Genomic DNA, 26,187 nt, shown 5'->3' with positions numbered 1-26,187 from the left:
AATTATCAATGAGATACAAAATAGTGTGCAAGCTATTAAAACGCTTTAAATGTCCATTGACAAAATCAACAACAACATCAACAATACGTCGTTCTTCGAAAAATCGTGAATGATCGCAATATGGTTTCGATACACAGCACAAAAACAAGAGAGCAAAACACCGTAAGCATCGTCGTGACGTCACAGCTTTAAATTGATACCCGAGCAATGCAGGTTGTCTTTATTGCAAATGTGATGCAAATAGCAGAGAGCGTATTATGGAATTCGAAAGTAACCTATATATATTCCTCTTTAGATTTCACCTACCCCAAGCATACTTATTATAAAACTGCACTCATAGGGCGCGCACAATCAGTATTCCTCAGATACTGCATCCGCATCCGACGACGTCTGCGTGTGCCAAAGAGTAATTGAACTGATTTGCATGTTGCTTGAAGGAGTTAATTGAAGTATCTTAAAAATTCGTTTGCGATAAAACAAAAACAAACATTTAACTCGTGCTCTAAGTGATAATCAAGTTAACAAAATGTGTTTATATGTTTTCGATCGCGGAAAGTAGATTGTTCATTCGATTCTGATCTTATGTTACCGCGTACTTAACTTAAAAATTATCGCGAATAACTATCTCCAATTCCAACTGAATGGTACAGATAGTAAGACGAAATTCCTTATTATCTTTTATTTTTGGTGTTCTTTGACAAGTCAAAATTGAAATTAATAAAAAAATTTCGTCTGCGATTTCAATAATATACATCAATAATTAAGAAAGCTAACATCAAGTGTGCTCGTCAATCAATAAAATCAAAATGCGGATTGATTCTTGAAATAATATTTATTCACCAGATTGCAAGCTAATTGTTAAGAAAAAATTTAGCTTATGTGTCACGAATATTCGTGGTTATTGCTTTAAAATTAGAGAATGTCGCTGGCAAACATTTCTTAAAGTGAATAAAACAATTTTTATTTTTTATAAAGATGAATCTATTAGCTATTAATTACCACATTAATTAGAGCTAATAATGATTATTTGGAATTTATTTTTCTGTTTTTCGTACGAAAAACAAAAAATGAACGGTAAACAGAAAAGGCTCATAAAATCAATCTTAGATCTAAATGTAGTGCTAATCCAGAACTATAAAAGTTTTTATGTTTATGTGTTTTTCACTGGAAATAGTTCGACATTTTTCGCCAGAGAATTAACCATTAACTCTTTAATCGTTATGTGGAAGAAATGATTAATACGAATACCGTGTGTTTTGAGTGTACTCTACAGTATATTTAGTATATTTCTATACTAATTAGACTTTATACATATGTATATACATTTGGTATAACTTCTTGACTGCTTAATTTTATATTCTTGAGTAGAACTTTCAGCAGATTACACTTTGCATACATTGTTTTAGAAATAATGTATTCAGATACATATATACGCAATGTTGCATTAATTAATAAATTTGCTTGTAAGGTGTGCACTAGATATCGACAGCCCATTCGTCGAACTTCCGCGCCTGTTTTGCCACACTCTTAATAAAATGTGGTAAGCAACAGTTTGTTGCAATTTAAGTTGTAAACGCCACCTGTCCAACACAGACACAGCGAGACATCAGCCCAGAGTCCAAAACACCACAAAGACAAGCCTGCCTAACGCCAGACACGAGAAGGACTCGGGTCGCCGTTTTCGTCCTTACGACGATTTTAGACCCTTCGGGCGAAGCAGCTCGAGTATAAAAGGCGACTTCACGCTCGCATTTCCACCAGTTGCAATAGCAAATCGGCGCGCGCCACTCAAATTAAAAACAGAAAGTGACAATTTTTGTAGATATTTCAAAGTATGTATTTTTTCATTGTGTGCTAAAGTTCAAAGTGTTGCATAATGCTCTCTTTAAAACTCTTAACTATTTAAAAAACAATCATTTAAATGTATTGAAAATCTCTGCTTATAAATTGTGGGTGAGAAACATATAGATAAAAATAAATAAAAATAAATTTTTCATTCAAAATGATTTTGTGAAATATTTTTTACCAACTTTTTATTTTACTTGTTGCATAATGCTTTTTTTTAATAATCAATTTAATGTATTAAAAATCTCTGCTGATAATTGTGGGTGAGAAAAATACATTCATTGAAAGTCCAAAGAAATTTTGTGAAATATTTTTTACAACCTTTTTATTTCATTTGTTACAAAATGCTGATCTTATAATTTAACAACTAATCAATAAAGTGTACTGATATTTTCTGCTGACAACTGTGTGTTTGAAAAATATAAATATTTCATTGAAACTTTTATTAATCTTTTGTTTAACTTGTTGCATAATGTTAAATAATAAATTAACAAATATAAATTGTAACTGAGAAAAATATATTTAATATGTAATTTTGTGATATATTTTCCCGACGCGTCGGTTGTATCATCTAAGTTTTTCTTTCAACGAACCCTAACATCCATAACTAATTAACATTGTGCCTTTATACAAAAATTGTCTTTAATACATTTTGCTGAAAAAAATTCTATTCTTTTTATTTCCTCGCATTCTAATTTGAAATCATGTTGACACAATTTCATACATTCATTGTTTCAAGACTAAGAGATGTTATTACTTTGCCATTTATATGTGCCATATTTTCTGTATCACAAAGTGACTTTTAATTATTTTGAAATTGTAATTTTCTCTCTGTCGCCTTATCAACATTGTCAATGAAACAGCTTGAGTTGTAATTTTCATATTTTATCTGCTATGAATGCGACATGTGCACAACATTCAAGCCATTAAATTGTAATTAAAAAACGATAGCACATACATAACTCATACTTTCTTTCAACCTCCCTCCGACTCAGCTCCCAAGTCTAGAAGAATACAATTATAATTTAAAAATTGCAAATTTGTCCTATTCAAACAAAAGAAATTCAGTTCGAAATGTCAGATAAAATAAATAAAACTTAAAAAAGCGATTTACACAACATTAGTTTAATGCAGAAAATAAATTCGAATTCAGCTGCAAAACAAAAAAAAAAGTTGAAACCCCGCCGGGGGCTGTGTACGCTTTGTGACTAAAACTGATAAAAGCCAAACATATTATATTTGCGAGTTCCATAGAAGCCATAAGGACTCGCAACATTGACATTGGACGTCGTCAATTCGGTTCAAGAGGACAGAAGCGATGCGCACCAATTGATTGCCGTTGGCCAACGCATCGCGGTTTGTCCCAGTCGCTGAGCCATAGATTACCAGACAAAGGACACCTCGGGGAATCCGATACGACCGAGAAAACAAATACATTTAACCCATATGCGCGAGTGCGTATGCTTGCTACTTCTTTTCAATAGGCGTATTCGAGGGCGACTTCAAATAAAATTGTCAGTAATTAAACCATAACATTCAATAAAGGAATAACATAGAATACATTTTGATGAATTGTAGTTTTCATATGAGGTGAATTATTATTACTATCAAAAATTGGGTAGCTTGATACACCCCCATATTACCTTTCCTGCAACATATTTGATTTTTCAAGCACACGTAATGTCAGTGGCAATATTTGCTCCTTTTTTTTTGCTGTTTGCGAACAGCAGTTGGAAACAAGCTCGTTAGTTGCACAATACACAATACACGCATCGATTGAAGTAATGAGTAATCCTTTAAACACTTTCAGTAAATGACAGTCGCCATCGTTCTTTAAACTCCGCCTCCCCAACGATGACCGAAGTGTATAGAGAGTGTTGCTAAAGAAGTCAGGGGAAAGCTGTGCGGAGAGCGGCGAAGAAAGAATTGGGGAGGAGCAGGAGCCCACATTGGCTCCGCCTCTAGCTCTGGCTCTGGATCTGGCTCTGACACAGTCGCAAACGCATCCCGTCACGCAAAAGAGCATAGGGCTGGCTAGGCTAGTGCCGCGATCGGCATACTTGGCCTCGGCGGCCCCACAGGCACAACCAGAGATACAAACGCTTGGCAACACCATGGATCGAAGCAGCAGCAAGAATAACAGCACCGAGTTTGGTCACACAGCGCCGGCTTCAGGTGCGGCTACGCCATGGGGCAACAATAAGGAGTCGCCAAACAACGAGGACGACTCCAATGAGGATGACGGCGACAATGCGACACCTGCCAAGGCCACTGATCCCTTGGCACCACGTCTAGCTAACAATGAGGTAAGTCAAATTTATTTGATTTCTATAACTAGCCAAAATTATCAACCGATTACAGTTATATTGTTCAGTGGTGTCATTTTTTTCTAAGCAAAAAAAGCTGGATCAGCGAAAACAACAAGCTAAAAAAAGCGGAATACCAGAGAAATAAGTTAGGAAAAAAGCATATTTTTATAAAGCAATGTGGTACATGTTTTTCATTTATAAATCCTCAGTTCAATACGTAATATAAAATATAATTGGTAATTCTCTGACAGATGTCACGTGCGAACATCTTTACAGTGAAAAAAAACATAAACTGAAAAGGTTATTCTTAAGGCTTTGGATGAGCACTATATTTAGAGCTAAGATTGATTTTAGGAACTTGTTCTGTTTAAAGATAAAATATATACATATGTAAATTCATTCATTCATTTCATTTTTTGGTTTGCAATTATAAGATAAGAAAATAAAACAGAAAAAAAAAATCCAAAACCATTCGTAGCTTGTAGACTTCCTTTGGCATCGTCAATTTGTTTTAGCGCAAGCGAATTTCACAATGTTAGTTATGCAAATCGCTCCAATTTGGGGTGCAAACTTTTGAGGGAAGTTATTTGATACAAGTAAATATCGATATTTTGTCGATAGAAATATATTTTTAACATTTCAGCTGTTAAATTCAATTTAAACATCACTAAAATTTGAGTAAAAGTAAACTAAAGAAAAAGGTTCTTAACTTTGGTCAAAAAGCCAGAATTCCCGCTGCCCGCTGTTTTCATATTTTTCCCGCAATCACACTTCAAAAAAATCCAAATCTGACGGGAAAAAAGCGGATATGACACCACTGATATTGTTAGTGAGCTGCTCACTCAACTGAACAAGTGAAAAAGAGTCATTTATTCAATGAACCAAACACGTAAACAAGAGTGAGCTGCTCACTGAACTGATCAAGTGAACGTGTTTTTTCCAAGTTGTTCTTTTTTGTTCACATGCTCACTGCTTTTTGGTTCATTTGATCACTATTAACTCGCTCACTTGTTCATTACTCACTGCTCCCTTTTTCTCGTAGTTCACTGTGATTCTTTTTTAGTCGATTCTTTCGTTGCGACTTTGCGACGCCATGATTTTTAATTGTAAAGTACAAAACATATGTACATACGCCATGTTTTTGGTTTGAGGAAACAAACTTTATTTTTTATAAATAAAAATTGAAAAATAAACATTCGCCAAAAATGTGTTATTTTAACATAATTCCAATACCATATGTATGTATATTGGTAATGCGTCCAACTGCCTCAATAAATATTCTTATGCAAGGAAATTATATTTTAATGAATGAAGTTAAGCCTAATAAAGTTTCATTTCAATAATAAGCACTTTCATCTCATCTCAAGCTTTAATTGATGTGTCATCTATTTTTTTCATTGTATGATTATTAATACATATATATTATGTTATTATTGCAGCGTATTTTGGTAGTTTCCGTGACGGAACGTCAACGAGAGACTTGGGGCCAAAAGGCTGAGTTTCTTTTGGCCGTGATTGGTTTTGCCGTTGACTTGGGCAATGTCTGGCGTTTTCCCTACATTTGTTATCAAAATGGCGGCGGAGCCTTTTTGGTGCCCTACTGCGTATTCCTCATTTTTGGAGGTCTGCCCCTATTTTATATGGAACTCGCTTTAGGACAGTTCCATCGCTGTGGCTGTCTCAGCATTTGGAAGCGCATTTGTCCAGCATTAAAAGGTGAGTGTTTCTTAATATTGGTAAAGTGACTTAAAGTATAATATTTCCCTAATAATTTTGCTGAATATTACACATATTACGTACGTTAATGCAACGTAAATAAGTCCCCAACATATTTTCATGTTTACAGTCTCCCATCAATTCTTATAAATGAATCACAAATATTGAATTAAAATCGCGAAAAATCCATAAAATGTAATTGCATATTGAAATCTATCAAGCAAGCAATAAGCATTTTATATTTACAGAACAGAGCAGAGGCAAATGCCTGCAGCTAAATGTGTAATATTTACAATATATAAATTAACAGTTTCAATATTGCGTATACGCAACATGTGCGGAGGCAAACAATTTACGTATATCATGTTTGATGTTTCATTTTTTATGTGTTTCACCGTTGAGTGCTCGTTTCTGATACTTGAGCAAAGATAACAACTTATCGCAGCACTCCCTGCATTAGCTTGCTTGCTTGCTCGAATTTGGAGTTAGGCGACCCGCAGAGTGCGGTTAATAACATTCATGTCCCAAAGAGTTGCTTCCATTGTCTGGCTTGTGACTCTTGTGCTGACGACATTATCAGTTGCTCTGAAAAAGGACATTTCAGCATGGCCACTGGCACAGTTCTCAGCGTCTAGATAAGGCGAGTCAAAATGCTGCAATAATTAATGCTGCATTCAAGTGAAATTTGTATTTGAATAGCGAACAAATCAGGCGCAATGTGAACTCGTAATTAAATTGTCAACGAGGCGAGGCGTCTGCTTAAATTGACTTATCTCGATAGGGCAAAGTAAAAGTAGCACAAAGTTTGTGTATCAAGTTGATAATTTCATTAAATGGTAAACAAAATGCGTTCAGCTTTTGCAGCCAAATGAAAACACATCGTCAATATATTCTTGTTCTCGCATGATGCAAAGGATGATTTATCCTGCGGCTATCAGTACTTTAAAGTTACAAGTAACTTGGGCACAGTTTGCTGAGTCAGTGGTCGCTGCTGAGATTTTCCACCCCCCACAACCTCAGCCTTAGACTTGGCCTCAGCTTCAGCTTTAGCTGAACAGCAAACATCACTTTGTGGCAGTCATCATTTGTTCAACAAGTGTTTGCTCTTGGTAAAAACCTTTGCGCTAACTTTTTTGCCACTGCTATTAAAATGAATTGCAAACTGAGCAAAAGAAAATTGCGAGCTTCTATGAGGAAAAGGAAAAGAACTGCCAAGGCGCAACGGAAAAGAGACTCCCAATCACGTGACGTGTCTTATTGGCATCATCTAACAAAACTGTTACCAAAGTACTACATATAGAAATGGTGGATGGGTAATGGGAGACGAGCGACTGCAGAACAGGTGTGTGCTTGCTTGCCTGCTTGGAATTAGAGGCTTCTAAAGGCTCTTTGGTATTGTCATTTACCGTCATTGCCGTCGATGGCAATAAGCAAAAATGTGTAAAATGTCACGTGGGAATATTTGAAGTTGATGATTTTTCTAATCGCCATCAATCAGAGATTGGCATTCCCCAGTTGCACTCACGCACATACAACATTCTTTATGCGTGCTCATTGAAAGAGTAAGATGTTTATTATAATTTGTTAAATAAATATGATTTTAAATCTGAAGGTCACAAAATATTCCTTATTTAAACTGTCTTTTATTCTTATGTAGAAATTGTGTAAAATTAAAGGCTGAAGATGAAGTGTGAATTAACTCTTCGATTCCAGTGATTTTTGTACCATTTCATAAGCAGGAACAAAAAAATGTGTAACAAAAATTTACTAAAATGATAAATCTAAAAAGGATTAAATCACCAGTCAAATTTTATATTTAAACTTTCGTGCTTAAACCGGAGCTGCCAAGGCATAAAAAACATTATTAAATTAACAGGGCCGTCACAGAAATCTCTTGGGATTGTGTCTCGAGGATTTGTTAAATCGAACTAAAGGAGCCAAAAAACTATGAAACTATTTTAAAACAATTGAAGTAAAGTAATAGATTTAATGCTTGGCAAACTTGCGAGAACTTTACGGTGATATATTATATTTACAAACATAAACAAAAACCTACAAAAAAAAAAATCTGAACTTGTCTGAGATTGAATCCTGGTAAGCTAAAAGCTTCAACACTAACATAATTCAGCTGCTTAGGCTTAGTAATAGTAATAATGTCATAATATAGTCAAATCATCCAGTCTTACTTCACAATAAAATTGCGCAAGCTAGCATAATTAGAAGCGGTTGCAAGCTCCCTACGATAACATTAAAGTATTTGCATAAGGAATAAATATAAAGAAAAATGTTACAGCCACAACATGACATTGCACCTGGAGTAAAGACGTCGTCACAGCTGGTTTCCCTTTACATATAATGTGTTTGTTTTCCAACTTCAGGTGTTGGTTATGCTATCTGCCTCATCGACATCTATATGGGCATGTACTACAACACAATCATAGGCTGGGCGGTGTATTATCTCTTTGCCTCGTTCACCTCGCAGTTACCTTGGACGTCCTGTGATAATCCATGGAACACTCAAAATTGTATGCCAGTCACCAGCGAGAACTTCACTGAGTTGGCTACATCGCCAGCCAAGGAGTTCTTCGAGTAAGTACCAAATCTAGATATTCTTAGCATTTAAATATATCCATGTGGTTAACCACAACGTAGGCGCAAAGTTTTGGAGATTTACAAGAGCGATGGACTGGACTTCATGGGTCCAGTGAAGCCCACGCTGGCACTCTGCGTTTTTGGGGTATTCGTACTCGTCTATTTCTCACTGTGGAAGGGAGTGCGAAGTGCCGGAAAAGTCGTTTGGGTGACTGCATTAGCTCCCTATGTGGTGCTTATCATTTTGTTGGTACGCGGAGTCTCGCTGCCAGGTGCTGATGAGGGCATCAAGTATTATCTGACTCCCGAGTGGCACAAGCTCAAGAACTCCAAGGTGTGGATCGATGCGGCCTCGCAGATCTTTTTCTCGCTGGGACCCGGCTTTGGCACACTCCTAGCACTCTCCAGCTACAATAAGTTTAACAACAATTGCTACAGGGATGCGCTAATAACCAGCACCATCAATTGTCTCACTAGTTTCTTGGCTGGATTTGTTATATTCTCTGTTCTGGGGTAAGTTGAGTACTATGTATTTTTATTGATAATTATTATTATACACAATATACATATAATCATAAATTTGTATCCTTAAATTACGTATGTTTTAGGAATTCTTAAATTGCATTTATATTACTTACAACTAGAATAATATATATGTACTAAATATTGTTATTTATTATTATTAATATTAATTTTAGATACTATAAAGAATATTATGCCTAATACATATTATGGCGGATAGGCTTCTTTAACTTTTTATACCTAGATTACTTTAGCTTATCTATCTTATTTTATGATTTTTTAATTGCCATCACATTACTCCTATATTAAATTCGGATCCTTTGCAGTTATATGGCCTATGTGCAGAAGACATCAATTGACAAAGTTGGCTTGGAGGGGCCAGGGCTGGTTTTTATTGTCTATCCGGAGGCAATAGCCACGATGAGCGGCTCAGTCTTCTGGAGCATCATATTCTTCCTTATGCTGATCACGCTGGGATTGGACAGCACCTTTGGCGGACTGGAGGCGATGATAACAGCGCTCTGCGATGAGTATCCTCGTGTCATTGGCAGGCGACGTGAACTCTTCGTTCTCCTGCTGCTGGCCTTCATCTTCCTCTGCGCACTGCCCACAATGACCTATGTAAGTAACATAACAACCCCATCGAGCAGCAAGTCGCCAGTCCATCGCATCCATCGCTTATCTTTCAGCTGTCTTGATTCGTTTAATTAACTGTTAAGTGGTAAGAAGGAAGGAGAGCAGCTCCTCCATATGCATGAGGCATTGTGGAATGCGCCGCATGGCTCATTAAACGCATCTTCTCTCCCATGACTTGCGATTGTCTGGCTTCTTGCTAGATAGACAGACAGACAGACAGACACCTGTTTAAAGATGCCAGTTTAGCTAAAGCAAAAAACGATGGATTGCCATGTTAAGTGCTTTTTATCGTTCCTTCTGCTAATCTCACATACTTACTCAACAACGCACCCACTCGAGTGGGTCAACAGCTATCTCCCCACCCTTGACCATCCCTTTGCTTTCCGCTTTTCCTGTGCATTTTTATCACCTGTCAGTTGGTCGCTCGGTCACTTGTTTACTTTGGCCTGGACAAGTAGACTGGAGCACACACACATACGCGGCACCAAATTGGTATTGCCATTGGCTTTTGTGTTGTTATTGCTATTGCTATTGCTATTGGTCCAAGTCCAAGTCCGAGTCGAAGACGAAGCACTTGACGGCCACGATAGCCACCCATTGCCACTTTGTCTGATTACATTTGAAATTGTAATTTAGTATCTTCTATATTTCACTTTGGCTCCAACCACTTTGGCTCAACTCATGAATCGGTCAATAGATCAAGTTATTCCGCACGCATTTCACAAACCATTTCTTCAAGTCTGCATACCTTAACCCAATCTCACAATGCATCATTAATCAGCCGCAACTGCATCCATATTTTGATTCTTTCCCATCTCTTTTTCAGGGAGGAGTCGTCTTGGTTAATTTCCTGAATGTCTATGGACCCGGTCTGGCCATACTTTTTGTCGTATTTGTTGAGGCTGCGGGCGTCTTTTGGTTCTATGGCGTTGATCGCTTCAGCGCGGACGTGGAGCAGATGCTTGGCTCCAAGCCGGGCTTATTCTGGAGGATTTGTTGGACTTACATTAGCCCGGTGTTTCTGCTGGTAAGTAAGCCGGATTACACTTTTTTTATACCAGCTACGCATACATAGGGTAGCCGACAGGAAATTTATGGAAGAGGCAAATCGAGGCATATCCGACCCCATAAAGTTCTATATATATTCTTGATCAGCGTCAACAGTCGAGACGCCATGTTTGTCTATCTGTATAAAACACTGTATCTCAGAGACTATTGTTGCCCGCATATCAAGTTTATTTTAGAATTAGCCACACCCACTTGGATGATAGTTGTAGAAGTAATTAAGAAATTATTTTTATGTCATAAAACGGATGCTTCAGTGGGGTCTTAATTGCTTGGTCTGATAATCTGTGTATTTTAACCTCTATGGTATATTTTTAATGTACTAGTAAATCGATATACCGAATATAGCCGTCGTTTTTAGTATATTAATTTGGTATATTTGAAGAACAATACCACGCAGTATAACATTAGTTGAAAATAAGTAGCGAGTATAACCTATGACGATTTATTTCAGACAATCTTCATATTCTCAATACTGGGATACAAGGAGATGTTGGGCGAAGAATATTACTATCCGCCGTGGAGCTTTCAAGTTGGTTGGGCAGTCACCTGCTCTTCGGTTCTGTGCATTCCCATGTACATGATATACAAGTTTTTCTTCGCCTCGAAGGGCGGCTGCAAACAACGGTTGCAGGCATCCTTTAAGCCGGACGCCGCATGTGGATCGGTGGTGCCAGGACAACAGGGCACTTCGGTGTGACATGACAATGCTGTGCATTTGAATATTCACACTAGCAAGACCAACATCAAGATCTATAATTTAAATTGTAAGAGTTTTTCACCAACAACAACAACAACAACTAAGGCAAATGAAATGCTGGACTTCAACAGTTACTACGCTTACCACACAAATAATCTTAGCTTTACGGATGATGTCGAACAGGACGATGGGGATGACAACGATGCGGAGAAGATGAAGGTGATGCCACAAACAAGCGCACGGAATGGCAATGATATTATTAGTGCTAGTCTTAGCCATAGTTTAAGTCTCGGCTCGGTCAACGAGAAATGCTTACATAGGAATCCAACAACAACAACAACAACAACAACTGCTGCCGAGGACAATAACTGCACCCTAAGGATCAGCAGCTGTAAGCCGCTAAAGTTCCCGTTGGCCAGTGAGTGGTTGGTTTGAATAGCAACCAATTAAATATAACATGTTATAAAGCACTACTATTTATACCATTTGTCTATATCAAAACATAGAAAGCCCTGCAAGCAGCCATTTGCAGAGCTTTCGTGTGGATTGAGATCCCTCAACAAGTATTTATCGTATAAAGCAATCTTATTAGTAATATTTAAAGCCAGAATCCAGAAAGCACAACTGGGAATCTCATCATTTAAACCGAAAACTAGCTTAAATACGAGTCTAATCTTCATATTTATATTTCAATCTACACATAAAACAGATTGATTCTAAGCCAATGTCAAATATGTTGTATATTATAGTATTAAATTAGCAACATTGCATTATAAATATGTTAATGCCATTGTTAAAGGGTCAATGATAGAGAAACATGTTATCAACCTAATATATAAGTCTATACTACAGTAGTTAACCTTAACTCACAAACCATTGTAAAACAGCCATTTACAATGGTTTATCTTGATACCAAATGCTTTAGTTTTAATATGTTTAATTTGGTAGGACCAAATAAAACCAAATAAGAAAAACCAGCCACTCTTTCATTTCAAGAAATGAGACTAATATCCCATAGACTGAGAAATATATTCAAATAATGAATATTGGATATTTTTGTTTTTAGATTTTCATGCCGGTAAGTCAATCTTAATACCAATCATAGCATGAACATTCTGTGGAAGTAACGAAGATATGAAGGACGATGTATTAATCATATTTTGAATATCTTAATTTCAAAGTTATTCCATTAAATCAATTTTTGGTGTGTCAGAGTTTTGTTTTCCAAGTGAAATTGCAGTTTTAAGTTTAAATTAATTAAATTTTAATTACATCAACTTGTTGGTTACTGTTAGCATATTTAGCTACACAAAATATGGAAAGGAGAATCTTGCTGTTGGTATGCATATATTGCTAGCTATGTAAGTTATTCATGTTGCATGTAGGTGTTATGAACTGCATGCGATTGATTTTTGTAATGTGTAACACTCTTCGCTCAAGCTGTCCAAAAGTTGCTCGTAAGTAATATGGATGTTGGTTTTGTTGTCGCTGCTCTTGATGTTTTGTGGTTGTGATTGCGATTACGATTCTGGCGGTTGCTTCTTTCGTTTGCGACGTGATTTCCTTTTTTTCCTTCGTTCCTATTTTTTGGCACTCTTGCCTCCATCGTCCTTGCTCTTGTCGGACTTCTCATCAGCCTTCTTATCCTTGCTCGCATCCTTATCCTTTGTGTCTTTGTTCTCCTTATCCTTGCTATCCTTGTTCTTATCCTTCGCATCCTTATCATCGACCACCTTCTTGCCTTCTTCAGCATCGCGATTCGCCAGTTTGTTGTTTATCAGATTATGGAGAGCTATAATCGATCGCACCATAGACGCCAAGTAGACGACCAGCATTTGATCGTTAGTCTTCACATACATGGTGCTGGTGAACTGATCGCTGGTAATGTCGGGCAGAAGATTGAATATGTCCTGCAGTTGGTAGACTATCTGATGATTGATGGGCATCTTTCCATCGCCGACTCGCTGCAGATACTGTTTAATATCGCGCAATTGCGCATTGAGTCCCTTCAGGCCCATCAGCTGATTTGTAATCTTCTGCGACAGACTGCCCACAGTCGTGTCCTTGATGTCGCGCAGCAAATGCTCCACTCCGACCTCCTCGGCTTCCTCAGCACCAATTTCGCTGGGCACGTGCTCAAATGTTTTGCTAGTTGGCGAGCCATCATCGTGCACCTCCTCGACAGATATGTACGCCTCTGTAGGCAGACCCAGATCCTTTGGTTTGGCATCTATGATGACCAGCACCGAGTTGGGGCAATAGCGGCGGATAAGCTCGTTAATGGCAATGTCATTCTGATGCAGTTTGGGTCCAGTGTGATACCAGCCTACAACACGCTCGCGTGCGTTTACTTTCTTAAACATTCCATACATATTTTCAAGGTAATCGTGGTCCAAAAACCATACAGATTTGTCCTTGTCATCCTCATCAAATGGAACTGAAATTAACCAATCATTGATAAATAATACTCTCAATTGACTATATATTTTATTAGCTTACCTGCAAAGCTGTTGGAAACATCCAGCACTCCCTTGGAGCGCCAGCAGCCAAGTAAAACGCCGACGACGCGTTTCTGATTACCAATTTTGCCCATGCGATTGAAATGATCCACAACCGATAACAACACCAGCGGGTGAACAATCACTTTGTTTACACTGACCTCCAACGACGGCATTTTGATTTTGTAAGATTTCTTTAAAGTGTTGGATACTTATTACGCACAGCGTACTCTTCTCAACTATTTTTCAAACGTACTTGCGACAATTTCAACAAATACTTTTTGTTGCGGGTAACAATTCACCGAAATGACAAGCAAATTCTTCTTCTTTGTCGTTTCGCTTGGATTCAATGTGACCGACGTTATTTCACAATATACTGCAAACTCATTTTATTAGCAAAACCACCAACAACAAACAAAATATATCGAAAGTGGTCAAATTGCTTCAGAAATATCGACGTGTACTGTGTCTAATTGTATCGAAAAGTAAATATATTAAAAAGTTTCAGAACTCTGATATATTTCTTATTATGGTCGAGGCGCTTGCTACAGATACAGATGAAAGAAATAAATTAAATACTGATTTTTTGAAGTACTGCTACAATTTCTTTAAAAAAAAAGTCGATTGAAGCAAAGTAGCAAAAACAAAAACAAACTTTGTTATTTTGTTTCAATTTATTCTAATTATGATTTTATATAAAAATATTCAAATTCAAAGTCAGTACGGAAGGCATTTGACAATATTACCCCATAGAGTAGTAATAATAAACAAAAATATATATGCTAAATCAGCTGTTTATCAGAAAAGCCCACAAATCCGATTATACAGTTTTGCAAATATATATTTTTACGATACACAGCACACTATATTTCATAAGAGTCAAGTGTAACTAAATTATTATAGTTGTACTAATGGTGCCTCAAATTCCAATAAATGGTTTTTAAAATTCCATTATAAAAATCGACTTATCGATATACATTTTTGAATAAATAGTTGTCTAGTCTGTTTATGAATTTCCAATAGTATCACTTCTACAATTAGCACGATTAGTTAATAAAGGAATTCCTGATAAATGTCGTTATCGTATTTGTTTAATACTTTATATGCAAGTGTAGTAGTACTGTCTATTATTGCCCTTGGCGGCGCTACTGTCGCATATTAGTCGTGCTCTTCTGTCACACAGTAAACGCCATTTTGGTCAGTGGAATAGGTAATGCGTGTTGCCATATCGTCGTTTAGAAAAGATAACTGGCCACACTGGTGGTGTTGTGCGAGAGAAATTGACAAAATATCCAAAGCAATTAGCAATTTGAGTGCAAAACGTTTTTTTATCTACGCGTAAAAATTGAGTAATGCTTCAAAAATCGCTGGTCGCGTTTGCCGTTTGCATTGTTTAGCACATACTGATTCGATAGAATGAATACGAAAATGCGATGAGGTAATTGTTTTTGCAGCCATCGCTTGCTTGCTGCGTTCGTCTACAGTTTCACACACACGCCCAGTTTGATTGGCGGCCGCCGCGTAATCATCAATGAGCAACTATAAAACGAGGTTGAGGCTTTAAGTGTGCATCGTGTTTACAAATTGTGTTGCATTTTTTAAATGTGGATATGCTTATCAGATACTTGAAAGCCGCTAGCGGCGCAGTGCCAAAAAAGTGTCAAAGAAAAAAGTTCAAGTCGCGGCTCCAGATTCAACTCTCGTAGACGACACACACGAACACGAATACAAACACCAACACAAACACATGCAAATGCACACGCACATACACACACACTCACACAGTCGCCCATCAGAGAACACACACAAACATGCATGCTTACACACAAAAGTCGTCGTCGTCGTTGTCGTTTTACGCTCTTTCTGTCTACGTCTTTTACTTTTCTCGTTTGTAATCATTTTCCAACCATTCGTCGTATGTGTTTCTTTCTATGTGGTGTACAAATATTAGAGCTCGAAAGCTGCTAATTAAATTATAAACATACAGAAGCGTTAAGCACTGGAACTCGACGTCGACGGCGAGCAGACAGAGTCCAAGCAGCGAGCATAGTCAAGCCCAAACCCAAAAGTAATTTCAACAAAAAAACAACACGAACTCAAATTCAGTTGTGTTACTGTGGCCCATTTCTAATTTCATTTACGCTAATAGGAGGGAAAAGAGGCAGGTGAGAGTAAAGATAGTTTAAATAAGAAAAACGAAGCAATCAATGAAGCTCGGGCTCAAACTCAATCGCAATCTCAATCAATAATGCATGTGCTTATTTCTGCTTCTTCGTTCTTGTTCCATGCTCAATGTTTTCACGCAGCTTTCACCAAATACAAATCGAGTTTAACTTGGCGGTGGCCGATGCTCCTTGCAGCATGTAGAGGAGCAAAGTACATTAGCTAATACTTTACACCAGCGGATCTGTGTAAATTGACGAAGAAGAAGATACGAAGAAATTTGAAGCAACTCCAAAATGTCCTTCATAACGAACCTGAAGAAGGTCTTCCACCTCGGTGGTGGGGGCGAGGCCAAGAAAAAGCGCCTCTACAATAATATCAAGATGGATACCGATCCAGCGGAAGTTTGGGAAATGGTCGGCGAATTGGGCGACGGCGCTTTTGGCAAGGTCTACAAGGCTCAACACAAGGAAACCAAACGCTTTGCGGCAGCTAAAATGTGTACACTAGAGGACGAGGAGAACCTCAGTGATCACATGGTTGAAATCGATATACTCTCTGAAATAAAGCATCCAAATATTGTCGAGCTGTATGAGGCGTTCTCTCTCGAAGACAAGCTTTGGGTGAGTCATCCACAAAATATTTGTGTTTGATTAGAGGCATTTAAAAGTGTGTACATGGGATTCCCATTCCCATTCATAAGAAACTTGAATTAATGCGAATACAAATGCCTCTCAAATAATTTTTGCTGTGCATTCACTAATTGCTCTTATCACACTTATGTTCAGATGCTAATTGAGTATTGCGACGGCGGTGCCCTAGACAGCATCATGGTGGAGCTGGAGAAACCATTGACAGAACCACAAATTGCCTACGTGTGCAAGCACATGACCGAAGGCCTCACATTTCTGCACAAGAATAAGGTCATACATCGGGATCTGAAAGCGGGCAACGTTCTACTGACTATGGAGGGTGGCGTGAAGCTGGGTATGTACTTTTCAATTAAATGGTCAGAGTTCAATCCAAATTAATTGAATGCCTTCTGTTTTTTCCAGCGGATTTCGGTGTGTCTGCCAAAAATAAACACACGATGCAAAAGCACGATACATTCATTGGCACGCCGTATTGGATGGCGCCGGAATTGGTACTGTGCGAAACGTTTCGTGACAATCCGTATGATCACAAGGTTGACATATGGTCGCTGGGCATAACGCTCATTGAGCTGGCCCAGATGGAACCGCCGAACAGCGAAATGTCGCCAATGCGTGTGCTGCTCAAAATACAAAAAAGTGAACCGCCAAAGCTGGAACAGCCAAGCAGATGGAGCAAGGAATTCAATGATTTTCTGAAAAAATCTTTAGTCAAGGTGCGTGATTTGTTTTTACTTATGTTTGTTTGTTAAAACCAATCTAATCTATGCATTTTGACTTTTACAGGATCCCCAACAGCGACCCACAACAGATGTGCTGTTGCAGCACGGTTTTATCAACAGTAATTTGGATGCCAAACCCATCAAAGATCTACTGCTCGAGTACAAGGCAGAGGTTGTCGAAGAGGTGGTCGACGATGAGGCTGAGGTATGCTTTATGGCCTATTTAACAATTGCTCAATTTCCCTGCTGCCAGCACATTGCACTAGTAAACCACCCAGTGCTAGAGATTGAATCTAACTCTATATTTTGTATATTTCTCTATTACACGCTGCCTTCTCGTCCCGTCCAAAATCAAAAACAAAAAAAAAAACCATGCAAATATTGTGCGCAATGTGATAAATCTTTTTTATATATACTTATTTAATTCTCGGTCAATTGTCGGCCATTTTGCGTTCTTGCGTTCTTATCATTTAATTTGTGTATATTTTTTTTGGTTATTGTTGTTGTGTGTTTATCTGCAATTGATTTAGAAGCTTAAACGCCAAGTGAAGCGGCGTTCGCTCTATCAGAGGGTTGGTAAGTCGTTCTACAAAAAAACCCACACAAGATCCCATGAACCTTTGCACGCTCTATACACAGCGACAATTTATACATACTTCTTGTTTTTATAAACATTGCCAAATATTTATCTTGCTTATTATAATTGTTATAGTATATGCATATTTGAATGGCCTTCTTTTGCAGGCCACAATCACTTAGCAGCAATTATATATTAATTATGAAATAAGTATGCATGTGTGCACTTGATTTATTACATCTTAAAAGCCCAATCTATTTTCGTTCTTTCGTTAATTGTATTGATCAATCTTATATTTGATATTTTAATCCAATATAATTTATTAGCCATAAAGATAACCATCTAAGCTTTATTTAGTTTGATTGATTCTCAATGCGTTTCAACGTGACAACGTTTTCGTCTACTGATTTTATGAGCAATAGACTCGCTTTGATTATTCTACTACGTTTTTATCTCTCTCTCTCTCTGTCTATTAAGATTGTGACTCATTTAGCATTTTTATTTGTGTCTTTTTTTGGTTTCTACTTGTCAGTGCGATATCGCGTTATGGGTCTATAGGATGGGGAACTGTTTAAGTTATAACTGTTTGCTATAGATAACTTTTTGTGTCTTTTGCTTAGGAACCCCGCAACTCGGCGCTCCAGCTCGACCTGGACGATGACTCTGCTTCGCTACAGAGCCAAGACATTGACAAACGTAAGCGTTGCTAATTAGAAATTACGCGGATGGGAAATACTAATTGTTTGCATTTTAGTTCCAGGTACACCTACATCCATATCGCGGGATTCCAAAGAGCAATCCCTTCCAAGTAGTAGTCTACCAGCAACAGCAGCGCCTGCAGCAGCGGCTACAACAACAACAGCAACTACTAAAGCAACAACACCAGACAAACCAAACCACAACAAGGAGGATAATGCGGCCGCAGTGGTCGAACCAATACCAATGGCGCCTCCACACACTAAAGTGCCGGCACCAGCGCCACCGTCACCATCCTCACCAGCGACGCAACAACAACCGAAGGTGCCACCAGCTGCTGCTGCACCGCTGCAACCAAAGGCAACTGAAGATGTTATTGCAACAGAGTCAAACGAAAAGTCGGACGCAGACAAAAAGGTGAAATTACGATTGTTAATTTTTAATCGACTTATTATTCTAATATAAATCATTTTCTTTACTACTAACAGCAACACTTTGTTAAAAAGGAAAAAGGCAAAGCGCCTCCGCCGCCATCGGTTATCGCTGCTGCGGCAGCTGCCACGGCTGCTGCTACGGCTGCTACTGCAGTTTCAGCTTCTTCAAAGCAGCCCACGGACAGAACTTCGCCGGTGCAGTCTGAAGTGGAGCCGGCTTCAGCTTCGCCTAAGAAATTGCCAGAGCCAACAGCAGCCATTGAAGTGAGCATTGGCCACGAAATCGCCGAGTCGAGGCCGCAGCCACCTTCCCCGACAGCTTCATCGATTATTTCTGTCCAGTCTGTGGCATCTACCAGCAGCTCTGGTAGTGCAACGGGAGCAGTGCTGAGCTCTAGCACATCGTTGATAACCATCAACAGCAGTGATGCTTCACCGGGATTGCGTCAACAGGTGCCGGCACCGGTGCCACCGCCACCACCGCAGCATTTGGTGCTGCCGAATAGTCTGGAATCGATCAGTCAAATCACTGTTGTGACAAGCACACACCCGCCGGTGATTATTGATAATTCGCAGCATCAACCGCCGGTGCAAAATGAGGTCATCATCGTGTCGAACGATTTGAATAAGAGCACACATCTGCATGAGTCATCCACGGATGACGACTTCCCCTCGCTGGACGATAGTCTAGGGGATCAAGTGAAGCAATCTTCGATGATACTGTCTGTTAATGATGGTCCAGAAGGCGCGACGCCATCTTCCTCTGCTGCGGTTCATGCTCGCAAGCTGGACGAAAGCGAAGTTCTGATTGTAAGTCCTTCGTATGCGGACGATGATTCGGCGTATAATACTGCGTCCGGCAGTCATGATCACAGCGATCAGCTGTTGCTAATGGACACCAGTCACGTCTCTGTTGTGACAGTTGGTGATGAAGTCATCAAAGTAAAAGACAGCAGCCATCAGCAGCCCAATGTCAGTGGTAGCGGAAGTGGCAGCGCAAGCAATGCACGAAAGCAACCGAACGGCATTGTCCCTGAGGATGTAAACATCATTGTTAACCGCTTTAAGCCTGGCCAAGAGCAAGAGAAACGCATCTCGCCCGACATCAGCCTTGGCTCCAGTTCAAGCGAGAATGGATCTGTGCGTGGACGGCGTGGAGTTGAAGTGCAGATAACAAGTGCGGTGGCGATGCAGACAGCATTGGCACTAACACTAGTCAGGACAGTCGCAACGAGGTGGACAATAAGCAACATCAAATGATGCCTCCACCCCCGGCCTTTGGTATCTATAGGCAACAACAGTAACCACTACCACCATCAGCCGCAGCCCATTGACGAGGAGGAGGAGGCCGATGTGGTGGTCATTCGCCAAAAACCGCGTGTGCCAGCAGCTGCAAAATCTTCAGGAGTCGGTGGACTAACAAAGGAGGAAATCGAACTTCGCAACTTACGCAAAAAGACGCGTAAGCGAACTCGTAAATTTGAAATTGATGGCGTGCAGATGACGACAACGACCAGTCGTGTTATCTATGGCGATGAGGAGAATGGGCGCATATACGATGATCATGATTTCCGTAAGCAGGAGCTGCGCGAACTGAAAATGCTGCAGAAACAGGAGAAGAAGCAACAAACAGAACTTCACGTGAAAGAGCAACTGGCCAAGGAACAGCAAGATCGTCGCTTTGAACAGGAACGCATCTCGTTGGAGAAAACATACGAGGCGGATATGGATACATTGGCGCGGCAGCATAAGCAATTGATCGAAAAGACCGAGCAGACTCAGGAGAATGAGCTGCGAAGCTCCTCGAAACGCATACGATCCGAGCAGGAGCAAGAGCTTAAGATATTCCGTGAAAATCTTAAACAGGAGATAAGACTGCTCAAGCAAGAAGTTGATTTGTTTCCCAAAGATAAGCGCAAGGATGAGTTCAAGCAGCGACGCACTGCCATGGAGCTGGATCACGAAGAGAAGGAGCGATCTTTCCTCGATTCCCTGAAAGAGCGTCATGAGCTGCTGCTACGCAGACTCAGCGAGAAGCATCGCGATCACTTGGCCACTATCAATCGCAATTTCTTGCAACAGAAGCAGAACGCAATGCGCACGCGCGAGGCGCTTCTCTGGGAACTTGAGGAGAAACAGTTGCACGAACGTCATCAGCTATCGAAGCGTCATGTCAAGGAGCTGTGCTTCATGCAGCGCCATCAGATGATCATACGTCATGAGAAAGAGCTCGATCAAGTCAAGCGCATGTTGTTGCGCAAAGAGGAGGATATGCTCAAGAAGCAAACACTCGAGAAGCGCGCTCTTCCCAAGCGCATTCGAGCCGAGCGTAAGGCGCGTGACCTCATGTTCCGTGAATCGTTGCGCATATCGACAAATCTGGATCCAGAAATTGAGCGTGATCGCTTGAAGAAGGTACGTAGAATGCGTAGTATTTGTTGCCCTATTCTGATATTAATTTTTCGTTTGAAAAACAGTTCCAGGAGCAGGAGAAGAAACGTTATATGCAAGAAGAACGTCGATTTGAGGTCAAGCATCAAAAGCAATTGGAGGAACTGCGCGCTACACGTGAAAGCGCCATACGGTTCGTAGTCTATTAGTTAAATTTGTGTCTATCCAACAAAACTAATCGGATGGTATGTTTACAGAGAACTGGAGCAGTTGCAGAATGAAAAACGCAAGGCACTGGTTGAGCACGAGCATGCTAAGCTCTCTGAGATTGATGAGCGCCTCAAGGCGGAGCTAAGAGATTGGCGCGAGCAGCTTGTGCCACGCAAACAGGTGTGTATTTTGAAGTTTTGCTTTAACTTATCCGCTCTCCTTCCACCCAATCTTCAACCCAAGACTGGTTTTCTAATGAAAGCTATCCTCATCATTATGTTGGTGTTTTTGTACAGTTGTGCGTAGACTTGATTGATTTAAAGTTCTTATTAATACTATTGTAATTATATTTTATGCGTATCTTTGGTTTACGGTGATCATTTTGGTGTATTGTGCTCTCGTCTTCCTTCCTTGCCCCCGCCCTGACCTGCCCTGCCTAGTCCCATTCCGTTCCTCTAAACCTCTCAACGTCCACAAATAATGAAAAATCGGCAATTTGCGTTTTTCTAATATCCGTTTTAGTATATTAAGACAGTACAAACTGAGTACATAATTTTTTAAACTAATAATTGAACCATTTTCCGAGAGGTACACAAAATAATAGTCCATATTTTTTCGATTTATTATGGGCACTATAGAAAAGATAGGAGCCTTTATTTTTTTTTTTTTATTAACATAATTGAGATCTAAGGAAACAATTAAATTGTGTTTCAGAATATTTAAGTTTCATATTTGAAATTCAAATTAATTGCAGTTTTGTTATATCTAAAATGACTGATATGACGCACATTTAAAGTGATTTTGGTTTTATATGCAAAGTAAACAAGATCTTTAAATGCGTATTTACATTTTATTACGTTTAACTTAAACAAAACAATGTTTCTCAGAGGTCTACCAACTTTTCTGTCCTTTACTGAATTAAAACTATGTGAAATTTCATGACCCTAAAATAATTGTTATCAATTCAAATAGCGATCTACAAACTCCTTTAGGTATTTGCTGATAAAGTGCAATATTTCAATAACATAATTCTTTTCTTTTTTATTAATATGTAGGTTTCTTTCATATCCCACTTTCCCTTTATTTGGCGTTATGTTCTTGCTTAAGAATTATAATTAGGCATATCAATAATGAAAGGTCGCTTTTGGGAATTCTAAAAGGTTTTGTTTGTCTAGAAGTGAAAATTTTATGTGCTCGGAAATTTCCTCTTGGCAAACAGAACAAAACTTTTTAAGTTAGAAGTATACAACATGATCTCATAGGTTCTAGGATCCTGAAATTACTTCAAGTGGAGGAAAACGTACAAATTCATCCAGTCAATTTGATTAGGAAATGTAATTAAATTGGGATGGTTTTCCTTTTGAAAACAACACTTTTAATTTGTGCTAGAAAAAATTTCGAATTTCTGCGTTCATTTAAAAGCGGTGACATTTTTCAAGGAAGGCTAACCTCTACATAACATACAGTTTTCACTGTAATTTGCTCGTTAACACATTAATGATAACAATTCAACTTTAAAACAAAATTGCCGGTTTTTTTTAATGCGCAAAATAATTATAAAGCGCTTATTGTGGATGTGTGTGGCGTGTTGTGAGGTAGCGGAACTCAATCGATAAGCGCGTTCGACTAAATCAAATTACATATATATTTTTTATCAACTTTTTCTCTCTCTTTACACCCCCGCAAATGCATACACTTTGGTGGCCTACTACTGTACCTACTCAATTACTACCTACAAAACTAAACAAAACATAAAAAAATGAACTATACAAAATGTGTAAAAAAAACCAATGCTTACTGCTGTGCTTTCCAACTACTAACAAAAAACAAAAAAAAAACTGATGGCTTGCATGTGCTAACCAACTGAAATTAACTCAACTCAAAACGATTCAACGAATCAGAGACTGAATGTCTTGATAAGCGCTGCCATTGACGAGCACGAGAAGCGCTTTGGGCTTGTCTCCAATCGGGCCGAATTTGAGGATCTTGAGGTGGAGCTGCCCCTACGACTGCGCGGCATCTTCAACGATCGATCCGCTCGATTGCTGCCACGCAACATCTTCATCGATCCCCAACAGTTGCCGCGTTCGCGTTCATCGCTCTTGATGCTTGGCGGTGGCAGCGTTGGCAAATTGGGCAACTTCCGTGGCTCGGCGCCCGATCTGAGTCGCAGCGTTCCGAGCACGCCGATAATGCACAAGCAGCAGCGGGCGCAGATGAGAAGTGACCTCGTGCTGCAGGAGGAGGATGATGACAGCCATGTTGAGCCAGTGAAAAGAGCAAGTGTCGCCACAATGCCCGCAAGAAGTGAACTGCGTTTAATTACACAAATGCCCGCGGCCAATGAGATGGTCAAAGTGGTAACCAGCACGCCACAACTGAACAGTGCCGAGGATCCCAGTGCCAAACCAGCTATGAGCACATTCAGACAGACGACTCCGCCACTGCCCAAGACACCCGACGAGCTTGGCCTGGTGTCGAATCGATTTGGCAGGCCCAACGATGCCAACGACACAGTCGAACTTCGAATTCGCGAGGGACCAGTGCTGACTGCTCACACACAGCGTCTACTGCACTCCACATCATTTGCCATAAAGCGACCTTCGCTGGCCAGCCGAAGCAGTGGACGATCATCGCTGAGCAGTGCACAGTCCATGTACAACATGCACGAGCTGATGTCTTCGACGCGATATTGCAGCGACGCAGAATTGGTTTTCGATGCAGGACGCAAAGCCGCTGCGCTGCTTGAGGAGGTGCAGCCCCAGTTGCGTTCCACAGTGAAGCCGACGCTTGGCAATGCCAGCAATGGCAATGGCACAGCGTTGAATTCAACCAGCAGCACAGATGATTTCTACCACGACTTGTATGCCGCCAAGTACCGGTTGCCTCGTGTCACTCATCGTCAGCTGAGCCTGGATGAGGATTCATCGGCGATCTGAATAGGCCGGGAGAGCTAGATACTGCAATATGTCGTCGAGCACCACGAACACTTGCTTCATTCTTCAAATTCGAAACTCTTCGCACTCGCCACATTTCAGCAGACTCTTTTCTTAACACTTTTATCTTACTAATCTGAGCTTTGTCTTTCCCTGGATTTGGTGCTTTCTGGTGCTTAATCACACATATCATCTTAACTAATTTGATACTACAAATATCCTTAAACTTATCTCTGACTAATCAATATCTTCAATGCATATAACACCAGTTTCTTAACCCCGATAGATGCCATTACAAATTGTTTGCCAAAGCTTTTTTTTTTTTGTTAATTACAATATGAAATATACAAATTGTTTTTATTATGTATTAATACCAAAGGCTTTATTGTTTTTGGTAAGCCAAATCCGGGCTGCCGTCGCATTCCATTCAGCAGTATTATAAAGAACAGTACTTACATTCCAAAAAGAAAAAAAAAAAAAGGAAAGTAGTTAATATATAAATTTACAAATATAATATGTAAATCAATACTTAGCCAACTTGCAAAGCATTCACTTAACTATAAATTAACTTATACATATTGATACAAATATTCACTATTTCCATCATGATGTTTCATTGTACACCCACATAAAACAACATCAAACATCTATGTCAACCACGCGCTATTTTCATATGCTATAAAACCAAAAACAAATATCAAAATTATGTTCAAAAACCCTTTTCTTGCCGGCTCTTCTTCTATACGTAAAGCAACTACAACACCAGCTGCAACAAGAGGTTAGTTTATGAGTCTGAAGCGCTCTCCACTCTATCTACTATCTAACTATCTAAGAATTGACGAATTAATTTGCATGCCAAATATGTTAATTATAAATATAAGCTTGCATCTATTTAGTTGCTTTATTAGACACATTGGATGTTGTGTTTTCTATCTTTAAAAAAGTGTTTTGTTGTTTATGATTTTATTTTGTTAATATTTCAACATAAATGCATATGTTATTTTGATTATTTGTTTGCTTTTTCGCCACCTCAGCGTCTAGAGGAGACTTTCGCCCAGCAGCTGGATGAAATGGAAACATTGTACGGCGGTACCTTAATTGTTTCAATGCCCTCGGATACACTGCAACGTGACCACTTCACAGGATCAACGCGCAGCAGTCTCAGCTCCTACTCCGAGGGCTGAGAAGAGAACGAGAGAGCGAGAGCAGCTATGCAGCAATTGTCAGCCATCTATTTAGGCAATCGTCCTCTATTGTCCCCCCTCCCTCACCTACATATCTGATATATAAATATATGCTTATCGTATATATAGATATATATATATATAAATGCCAAGCAGCTCGCGTCGGGCAACTGAAATTTGTGACGTCGTCGGTAGCGTTAAACATAAGTCGTAATTTTATTATTTTGCATTGTATTTTAGCCTACATACTTATTATTCTATTATCTATTACTCATACTATAACCGTGTAAATGTCCTGTCTAACTGTAACTCTTAAGCACACGATATTCAACAACACTGGC

The 26,187-nt window shown here is 39.3% G+C and overlaps 3 protein-coding genes across 6 annotated transcripts; 2 read left to right on the top strand and 1 right to left on the bottom strand.

Annotated features, from left to right (window-relative positions):
• Positions 1 to 59: 59 nt before the first annotated feature.
• Positions 60 to 11,393, top strand: LOC117570882 (sodium-dependent serotonin transporter). 4 transcript variants are annotated; one of them, XM_034252780.2, is made up of 8 exons: positions 60 to 162; positions 3,656 to 4,151; positions 5,594 to 5,870; positions 8,249 to 8,459; positions 8,523 to 8,975; positions 9,311 to 9,605; positions 10,447 to 10,647; positions 11,140 to 11,393. In XM_034252780.2, exons 2-8 carry the CDS (start codon positions 3,960 to 3,962, stop codon positions 11,383 to 11,385), a joined length of 1,875 nt encoding a protein of 624 aa, XP_034108671.1. In that variant the 5' UTR covers positions 60 to 162; positions 3,656 to 3,959; the 3' UTR covers positions 11,386 to 11,393. The 4 variants fall into 4 exon arrangements, with proteins under 4 accessions (XP_034108671.1, XP_034108669.1, XP_034108666.1 ...); XM_034252778.2 differs by lacking the exon at positions 60 to 162 and adding an exon at positions 390 to 653; XM_034252775.2 differs by lacking the exon at positions 60 to 162 and adding an exon at positions 1,754 to 1,832.
• Positions 11,394 to 12,625: 1,232 nt separating this feature from the next.
• LOC117570883 (26S proteasome non-ATPase regulatory subunit 7) lies at positions 12,626 to 14,225 on the bottom strand. Its single transcript, XM_034252781.2, has 2 exons — positions 13,885 to 14,225; positions 12,626 to 13,822 (listed from the first exon to the last, which is right to left on the bottom strand). Exons 1-2 carry the CDS (start codon positions 14,057 to 14,059, stop codon positions 12,966 to 12,968), a joined length of 1,032 nt encoding a protein of 343 aa, XP_034108672.1. The 5' UTR covers positions 14,060 to 14,225; the 3' UTR covers positions 12,626 to 12,965.
• A 909-nt stretch (positions 14,226 to 15,134) lies between these two features.
• Positions 15,135 to 25,147, top strand: LOC117570879 (serine/threonine-protein kinase 10). Its single transcript, XM_034252771.2, is given in 14 exon segments — positions 15,135 to 15,321; positions 15,835 to 16,048; positions 16,190 to 16,669; positions 16,835 to 17,033; positions 17,102 to 17,412; positions 17,483 to 17,623; positions 18,616 to 18,691; positions 18,750 to 19,108; positions 19,180 to 20,302; positions 20,305 to 20,408; positions 20,410 to 21,540; positions 21,603 to 21,709; positions 21,774 to 21,906; positions 23,628 to 25,147. Coding segments are annotated over 12 exon segments (5,049 nt in total). The 5' UTR covers positions 15,135 to 15,321; positions 15,835 to 16,048; positions 16,190 to 16,342; the 3' UTR covers positions 24,666 to 25,147.
• Positions 25,148 to 26,187: the final 1,040 nt, after the last annotated feature.

Source organism: Drosophila albomicans, chromosome 3 (assembly GCF_009650485.2).
Source record: "Drosophila albomicans strain 15112-1751.03 chromosome 3, ASM965048v2, whole genome shotgun sequence".
NCBI classification, from domain to species: Eukaryota; Metazoa; Arthropoda; class Insecta; order Diptera; family Drosophilidae; genus Drosophila; species Drosophila albomicans.
Note: the sequence above shows the minus strand (reverse complement) of the source record. Positions and strands in the feature narration are given on the sequence as shown.

What these genes read in the sequence shown, in the direction of transcription:
- LOC117570883 (XM_034252781.2), bottom strand. Translation starts at nt 14,059, where the DNA reads ATGCCGTCGTTGGAGGTCAGTGTAAACAAAGTGATTGTTCACCCGCTG. An exon ending in TGTTTCCAACAGCTTTGCAG is followed by an intron (nt 13,823 to 13,884) that starts GTAAGCTAATAA and finishes GGTTAATTTCAG; the next exon opens with TTCCATTTGATGAGGATGAC.
- LOC117570882 (XM_034252780.2), top strand. Translation starts at nt 3,960, where the DNA reads ATGGATCGAAGCAGCAGCAAGAATAACAGCACCGAGTTTGGTCACACA. An exon ending in CCAGCCAAGGAGTTCTTCGA is followed by an intron (nt 8,460 to 8,522) that starts GTAAGTACCAAA and finishes ACCACAACGTAG; the next exon opens with GCGCAAAGTTTTGGAGATTT. An exon ending in CACTGCCCACAATGACCTAT is followed by an intron (nt 9,606 to 10,446) that starts GTAAGTAACATA and finishes TCTCTTTTTCAG; the next exon opens with GGAGGAGTCGTCTTGGTTAA.